Source organism: Betta splendens, chromosome 5, assembly GCF_900634795.4.
Source record: "Betta splendens chromosome 5, fBetSpl5.4, whole genome shotgun sequence".
NCBI classification, from domain to species: Eukaryota; Metazoa; Chordata; class Actinopteri; order Anabantiformes; family Osphronemidae; genus Betta; species Betta splendens.
Window position 1 is genome coordinate 5345398 of NC_040885.2, and position 8813 is coordinate 5354210.

The window sequence follows — 8813 nt, forward strand, 5'->3', positions numbered from 1 at the left end:
GAGCTGTTCATATGGGTTTAGATGAGTAGTGTTCGGGCAAACAGATGTTACGTATGAAGGAGTCACAGGCGACGTCACAATGGGCCCTTACATTGTTCAGCGCCCACTCTCGCTGGAAGCTTGAGGCTGGCACTGCCAACCTGTGACGGCCCAGCGGTGAACCGGTCCAACCCAGAACCCTCCGCCTTCCAGTCATTTAGCCCGTTCACCCTCAGAAGAAAAGAAAACAGCCCAGCAGAGTAGATGAAAGAGGAAGAAATCAAGCCTCTGTGTGTTCAGACACTCCATCAAAAGCAGCTCTGGAGTCATAAAGCTGACATCAAAGATGGCTCTGTCTCATTCCTCCAGAGAGTCCCTATAGAGCAGGGATGCTGCTGTGAATGATGGTGTGTGTATTTCTGTCACAATGACAAATTGTGGCTGTAAGTTCCCATTGAACTGTTGCTTTTTGAAGTGATTTTATTTTTTCCTCAGATAATCCCCATCTGTTGTGCTCTGCCGTCTAATCAACCGAACGCTGACCTTTGACACAGGAGCCCATGTTTTATTTCAGGTTCTGGGCTCTACTGTAGATGAACAAGGTTCTATTCAACTTTCCTGTTTCACAGCTGTAGCCACAACGTGAACCTGATGTAAAAACCATATGAACGAAGTTAGCGACTTTGGTTTTGACATTTTGAACTAAAGGTTCACTTTAAGGACAAATGCACTGACTGTAACTGCAAAACATCAGCTTTTTTAATTGAATGTACTTCACCAGCCGATGTTTTGGCTGTTCCTGTGTAAAACCTTGAGGACAACTGTGAAACACTGTCTCCTGTCATTTGCTGCCTGACACACAGCATACAGCACGCTACAGGCTGGACGATGCTTCTGATTCTTCTTTGAGGCAGTGATGTCTGATCGCCGTGGTGACAGGCCTGTGAAAACAATCTGACTTTGTGACCGAGGCCACACTGATGCCTCTGTGTGCACCATGTACAGCCTCCTACGGCTGCTGGGACGGGGGCGTTGCCTGTTCCACCTACGGCAGTGGTGTGTGTGCACATATTGTGTTGTGGTGCACATCAGCGTGCGTAAATATGTTCCTCCCACTAAGTTATGTGTGCTCTGAAGCCTGTGTGGGCAGCACATTAAATTTTTCAAATGACAAAACCGCAGTGGAACGATGTGCAGAAGACTTGGACCAGACTTAAGAGCGTCGACTCTGGACAACACACGGTCTGAGAGCAGTGGACTGTCCCTAATGAGCTGCGGTCTCCATCAATCTATGGCTGCTATTCCACTATAACTCCCACTTTTATGTGCAGAAATGTCTGTTTATTCCAAGCACAACTCCACTCCTTCCTTGTTCTTTCCATCTCCACTCTCCGCTCCCCTGATGCTCAACCCCTCTCCCTTTCCTGCTCTTTATCTAGTCCACATCCAGACATGCCGGGCGCTCATGGTGGTGTCCGTGCTGCTGGGCTTTATCGGCATCATCGTCAGCGTGGTGGGCATGAAGTGCACCAAGGTGGGAGACAACAACCCAGCCACCAAGAGCCGCGTGGCTGTGAGCGGAGGGGCTCTCTTCCTGCTCGCAGGTGTGACATTTGTTGGCTTCTCTGGATGTTTTGCCTCAATCTGCAAACTAAAATATACTCAGCTATATCCTGCAATTAGTGCATTTAGCGAAAATGATTTGGCATTTTTCTAACCCCAGTCTCTCACCAGGACTCCACTGGGTAATTAGAGGTCCTGCTGTAAACAGGACGTGGTCATTTCAGAGGCATTAGTTGACATAAACCATAAGCCCTGAGGAGAATATTAACTAAGCAAAGATTCCCCGACTCATTTGTGTTGAATGTCTGTGCTGCTCGTTGCTGAACTAACACCCTCCTTTCGTTCTTTTGCTCACACAGGTCTATGCACGCTGGTGTCTGTGTCCTGGTACGCCACCCAGGTGTCCTATCAGTTCTTCAACCCCAACACACCGGCCAACGCCAGGTACTGTGTCTGGAAGGATCGAGGTCATGCTGTGTGTTACACATAGAGGCTACTAATCGACCAGTGGAGTCAAATTGTAACTTGGTTCTTAAAGTTCCACAAACACCTTGAGCCAAATCCTGACAGTGTGACATAGTGTTACATTCTGCTAACGTTTCCCCTCGCAGCCTGAATGTCCTACTACAGTGAACATGGCTCCTAGATGATGTGTTAGCATTACAGATGTTGGACCCTGTCTGTTGCTGCTGCGGCTTTTTATTTTTATTATGACTTATATGCACAACTTTAGCTTTACATGTGAGTTGTTTTGTAATATTGTCTTTTTGGACAACATCAAATTATTATTGTAATATGTTACGCTATGTTGCCCACAACATCCGATGCAGAGATGCAGAGTCATGTGCCGTAGTGTCCTTGGGCAAAACACTGAACCCCAAGTTGACCTCTGTATGAATGAGTGAGTGTTTCTGTGTACGAATGGGTGAATGTGAATGCAGTGTTAAAGCCCTTTGAGAACCACTAAGGTAGAAAAGTGCTGTTCAAGTGCAGGGTCATTTATCATTGTTCTTTGTCTGAGTTGTGTATATCACACATCACACATGACTGCATCCTCTCCTCTGCTTTTAACAGGTATGAGTTTGGCTCCGCCCTGTTTGTGGGATGGGCGGCAGCGAGCCTGACAGTACTGGGTGGCTCCCTGCTGTGCTGCTCATGCTCCAAAGAAGACATGCGAGGACAGCAGTACTACCGCCAATCACAGCCCTCCACAGCCAGGGAGTACGTGTAAACCCCACCCCCTTCCAGCAGCCACCCAATCAGAGAGCAGAGGACACGCTTGCCAACCCCACCGCGTTTCGTACTAATAAAAAAGCAAAAAACGATCACATATGCACACATCAATCACACAGAACTCACATACTGGCGACCACAGGTCCATTTACCTCCATTTGTGTCTAAAATGGTTCAGAGACAGCTTCCACCTCTTATGTCAATCACTCCCATACGATTAGATTTGCTGATAAATCCTGTCATGTGCAGTTGGTCATCTACAACTACAACTAACACAACTGCTCTGACAATAAATAGTGCACAGTCAATAACAGTACTGTAGGTCATTTACATGCTCGGCTGTTGCCTGATTTAACCACCAACGCTAAAATAACCACAGCGTTCACACTTTGCTTCAGTTTAGTCTATGCTTCCTGCATCCAAACCCACTGCAGCTCTGGTTCATTCTAATGGGGTAATTATTGATGAGCTATTTACATATTATGGAGCCCTTCTTAACTTTCTCTGGACGTGTAGCAAGGCCCCATTTCAGTTTAAAGTGCTTGAGTGAGTGCAGGGCTGCACAGCCAGCTCTCATTTACCACAAATACATGTACAATTAAAGACAACACACAGAAAGGTGTCTCACAGCTGATGTCCACAAAGGACGGACGAGAAGCTAGAACGGTCCAAACCCTCACGACGTCCTATGCTTCCTGGTTGGAGCTGCATCCGTGACTTGCTTAATCCTTTCTGTGTATTCAGACTCCACTTGTTGAGTAAAAGGAATAACACAGGCTGAAAACGATCAGTTGTCACAGGCTGTGGTCACAAGGAGCAGTGAAAAGTAGATGAAGAATAATTCAAATAAGTGATTCATCTTTAAGGGGAGCAGCACATTAAACAAACTCTAATCACCTTTATTCTCATAAAAGAACAGATACAGGCAGAATTTTAGACACATTTTAGAAAGACATAGTTTAGATAGTATCCACATGTCTTTAACCTCAACTGAACTGACTGGCTTTAACCATTTCTAGATGAAGAAATAAAAATTACAATTGAGCAAATTGAGGTGCAACAGTGGAGGTTTGCATTGTTTTAAGAGGTTTCATATACTGACAAAGGTTTAATCTGACAAATGGATAATAAGCTGAATATTACTCGTTATGTCCAGTGGATCATAAGCTAAATATTACTCGTTACTTCCAGTGGAGCATAAGCTGCATCCAGTGTTGTAGCCGTATCAATTCATCCATTAAAGTGACTGGAGGTGAGAAGCACCGACTGCTCTCTGGGGATAAATTACCTGATATCTGCAGCTATTTTAATATCAGACCAACATTAGAGCTTGTAAACTCAACGCGGGTTTAAATTGGCTCTTAAGTTCCCTCTTGATATTCCCATATCACTTTGGCCTCATTTAGGTTAGACCACCACTGCTGCAAATAATAAAGCCGTTAGCGTGTCTCAGAATGGCTCCCAGTCTCCCCGTTTCACAGTCACAGTGCATCTCTTCTTGGCAGACACTTGTTTGAGGGCTGCTGTGTTACGGGCGGTACCAGGCACCTGCTCAGTCCGAGGCAGTGGAGTTTGCTCAATAACAACTTTAGTAGATGGACTGAATGACCAAAGCTCAGAACACGTGCAGTTAAAGGATCTTCCAGCCAGAGTTAGTGAAAGGTGGAGCTACAGCGAGTGGGCGTAACAGCCGACCTGCAGTAAACGTGTGATCTCAGCTAATGCTTAGCCTATTTGAACTTTTACTCAACTACCAGCTTCAGCTTTATTAAAGCCACTTATTAGAGTCTGTGTGTCTGACCTGCCGCTACTGGAGGAAGCTGAGGTCTTGATGTTGTTCTTCTTCCCCCGTCCTCTAATCCTGTTCTGTCTGTCTTCTTCTTCTCTCCTCTAATTCAGGGCAGAGTTGTTGAGTGAAACTAGTTTTCCTGACTGATCAGCCTTTTTATCGAGGACTGTCCGACTGTCCCACCACTGTCTTCCCTCTTTCTACCATCCTATTTTTTAGACCCCAGATTTGGACCTAGAATAATAATACCCTTTCTTCAGTACTTCACCTGCACCTTAGACAAAAAGATGTATTGTTTTCTACCATTTTCTCAACCTTTTCTGTAAATATGAACACTTCGAAGCTGAAATTTTAGAAATAAGTCGACCTCCTTCATTTCACCCTGTAAACACTAGGTTAAGCCTCAAACACTCTCTCTGCCTCTAAAACCTAATGGAGTGAAGCACTGGTTTGTTTGCATTGATTCATGATGTGACTCGTATCCTATGACCTCTGGGTGTTTGTCTAAATGTGTCTGTGTGGGTTCATGCAGCTGTCACTGTGACTGAAACAAGTCTTTTTTTTCTTTCTGAATTGCAGACCAAATGTTAAAAGTACCCCACCAGAGAAAAGGGAGCAGTACTTGTAGTTTGGGAGTCCTCTGGCCTTGCCATGGTCTAGATTGTGTCAACAGACCAAACCCTCTCACTGAGGAATTCAAAACAGACAAACAGACCATTAGTGAAAGAAAAAAATGTTTCAAGTTAATTGCAGCAGCATAAATTAGAGTCTTGTTGAAGTTTTTTTTTATTGCATTGCTTCTGAGAAAGTTGGACCTAGTGGAGAGTGATGTTGCTCTGTTGTCTGTTTTGCTGACAGTTGTTCAGGGTATGTGTTCTATAACATGTTAAATGCCTCCTCTTCTTTTTTACTACATATATAATGTTTTACTACACGGTGCCTTATAACACGTTGTGCACTTGTGCGTTTGTGACTACACTGATCATCCTCCTGTTCCCCTGCCAGCAGTCTCTCTATTGTTGGATTTCTGAAAATGAATGTGAAGCTATGCTACAACAAAGACATACACAGGATGATGTTGAACATAAAGCTAAGGCGACTGTGTTCCTGGATGGAGGATGCACCCACTCTCCTCCTTGTTTCCTTCAGTGCCACTATGATTTTTGTGAATGACAGAGTCATTGTATTCTCGGCTCTGAAGGATGTACTGTACTGTGTCCTGGACTAGGTGTTCAGACGCCTCCACTCATTTACACTCATGTCATTCCTTTTTCTAATATTTACCCTCCACATTGTGTATCATCTCATTTACAGTATACTCCTGTCTCTTTCTTTTAGAATAAAATAAAACGAGACAAACACTTTGGTCTGTATGAATTCTTTCCTAACTCTTCACCCATGCCTGACTTTTCCTCCTTCTTTCCAGCTCAAATACTTCTGTTGCTCCCCGTTGTTCAGTAATTGCAGACGTGGAATTCCACTTCTGCTCCACCGGACTGTGGCACATTCTCAGAGGTGGACTCACGCCGATTAACTCACCACTGCCACAGCTGACAACAAGCCTTGAATTTTCTAGTTGTTTTGTTGAGTTTCATCCATGGAATCCTTGTTACATCAGGAGAATGGCGGCATTAATCTGGAAATGTCAAATGTTTTACATCCCAGCAGATTCAAGTCAAACTGTCATTTCAGTCACTGAAATGGCAAATGGAATGTATTTTTGTCTGCTACAGCAAGTAGAAAACGAAGAGAGACAGGTTCATTCAGGCCGTCCTGTCTTTTATGAGTGCTAGTAGTTGTAGCAGTTTTCAGAGAGCTGCACATTAAGCTGAAAGCAGACTTAGTAGAACATGTGCTCTGGTCAGAACCTGGAACCTGCTTCCTGCAGTGGACCACATGCAAGCTCCTCCATGGATGAGTGCACAGGATCAATCTGCTCACACTACAAACGCTGCTCTGGTTTACTCTGTTACCCTGCAAAGCTGCAACAAGCGTTGGGCCCAACTAAGGCCTCAGCAGACAGGACAACAGTTGCAGATGGCCCGGTAAATGGATTTATGTTAAAGAAGTTTGTTTTGCAGGACCACTTGTCTAAGGTAGTGTCATCAGGCCCTGAACTGCTCCCAGTTCAGATACCAACCAACTGATTAGTTGGGATGTAAATGACACGAGCAGCACTAAACACAACATCTCACGAGAAGCAGCATGAGTGAACCTGGAGTCCACCTGTTCACAGCCTCCATGAGCAGGAGCTGCTCTAAACCCTTCTCACCGACCACGTGTGGAAGGTTCTCAATGGAACTGTGGGAATCGAATGGCACAAAATAAACAGGTAGTAACTTGGCACCAGTGAGACAGTGAGTCTATAGGTTCGTATGCACAGCGAGGAGGAGGCAGAAGGAGCAGACGGTGGGAACAGAGCATGGCTGTGAAATCTCACACGCAGCTGACATGCACCACGACTGTACACATCCAGCCATGTCCACAACAACAACAACTGGCTGCAGCTGTATTCCCATCACCAGAAGCATTTCACAACTGCTCTGATTTATGGCCTTTCGTAAAACTCATCACATCTAAATTAAACACTGCATCGGTCTCTTTGGGCTTTTTCACAGCGTTTGAGTTATGTGAGCGAGGTTTTCACTAAAAACGTTTTTATCGATAAGAAACATTCAACCCCTCACACATAATTACATTTAATATTATTACTGTAAGTGAATGGGCAGAAGATCCTCATATAATGAACCTGATGAACTTCAACACAAACTGAATAATTATGGTAAAGTCAGGAATGTGTTTTCCCACTTTTAGCCCCGAGTGATGGATGATGTGCTGCACATGTGTTTGATTGGGACGTACATATTGTGGTCGTTTAGGAATGTAAGGAAGGAGATGCTCCGCTTCCTCCCAAACTGTAAACATCATTACAGCAACAACAAATCAATTTGTGAAGAAGCTGAAGCGTAGAGTGAGGGCGGCCGAGGCGACATGATGTGAGACGATGCTGGGAGACACACGCCTGGTTGTTAACACAGCAGAGGCCAGGGAGCAGGTCGCACCTCCCGTCATCAAGCAGTCAGAGCCCAAACTGATGACCGGCGCCAGGCTCACCTGTCAGATGAGACCATGCACTAGATAAGAACCACATGTCTTTTATTCTACTGTCTGTTCTATTGTCATTTGATGGAGATGCAAGGAATATATAAAAACCAAGGAATAAACCTTGATTCCTTGGTTTATATTTATTGTAAATTTTATTTGAACATTTTATTGAAGCTACACACTATTATTATTATACTACTCTATGAATAAAACCTTTCCACAGCTCTTGACACTGAGGTCTCCTTGTGAGTGACTCTGTGATAATAAGTCAAACATTGTATTTGTCAGTCTATCATTTATTGTTCTGTCCACAGACATTTCTTACAAAGTACTGAGGAACATCCACACGTCAGGTTAGAAAAGTAAAAAGGCAACGCGTTAGTGAGTCAACGTAGTGTAGTGAGCCACGGGGGGCGTTCGTGTTCGGTGTCTGCTACTAGTGGCGTCTTGTTGTTTATGTAAATGACATCACTTCCTGTTCAGTTTCCTGTTTGCTATCATCATGAGCCTGATGTGTGTTGTTAGTTTTATCAAGGTTTGCTGTGTGGGTCTCGTCATTGTCTGTGTTGTGATGTGCCAAGTGGTTTTCATTATCTGGGTCTCATCGTCAAGGTTGGTATTTGTGTTTATTAGTTCTGATAACTTAGTTATGTTGCCTTAGTGTAAGTCTGAAGAATTTGTTACCCCCTGGTGTCATCATTCTCGTGCGTGTGCAGATGTTTGTGTTCTCTGTTTTAACATTTAATATATTAATGCGAGTGTATAAACTAGAAACTAGTGTCTGTGGTCATGGAATATGGGTAATTTCCTGTTTCTGCCTCATCCAAACACTTCTGTAAGGATGCTTTTTGTCGACTCTAGCTCAGCATTTAACACAGTGGTCACGGACAAGTTGACTGAAACTCAAGGACCTAGGTCTGCCCACATCCCTGTGCTCCTAGATAGAGATCTCTGCACATTGTCCTTTATCTAATTCTGATTCATTCTGGCCAGTGTCTCTGGTCAAAGAGTTTTAGATTCCCTTGTGTAGGCTTTAGTTTGCTCGGCGCCTGACGCCATCTTTTCCTCTGCACCGTGGGCGCTGTCAGTTAGTGTTCCTCCACTCGTTTGGGCAGAACCAGGTTTCAGACAGCCAGTACACACC

General features: G+C 44.4%; 1 protein-coding gene across 2 annotated transcripts in view; it reads left to right on the forward strand.

Annotated features, from left to right (window-relative positions):
- cldn19 (claudin 19) overlaps positions 1-5925 on the forward strand; it is an 8393-nt gene extending 2468 nt beyond the window's left edge. The window contains exons 2-5 of one of the 2 annotated variants that reach the window (XM_029151368.3): positions 1419-1583; positions 1902-1986; positions 2617-2763; positions 4675-5925. In XM_029151368.3, coding sequence (XP_029007201.1) covers positions 1419-1583; positions 1902-1986; positions 2617-2763; positions 4675-4711 — 434 coding nt within the window. In that variant the 3' untranslated portion in view covers positions 4712-5925. The remainder of the gene's footprint in view (positions 1-1418; positions 1584-1901; positions 1987-2616; positions 2764-4674) is intronic. The other variant, XM_029151367.3, reaches the window with a different exon arrangement.
- The last annotated feature ends 2888 nt before the right edge of the window (positions 5926-8813 follow it).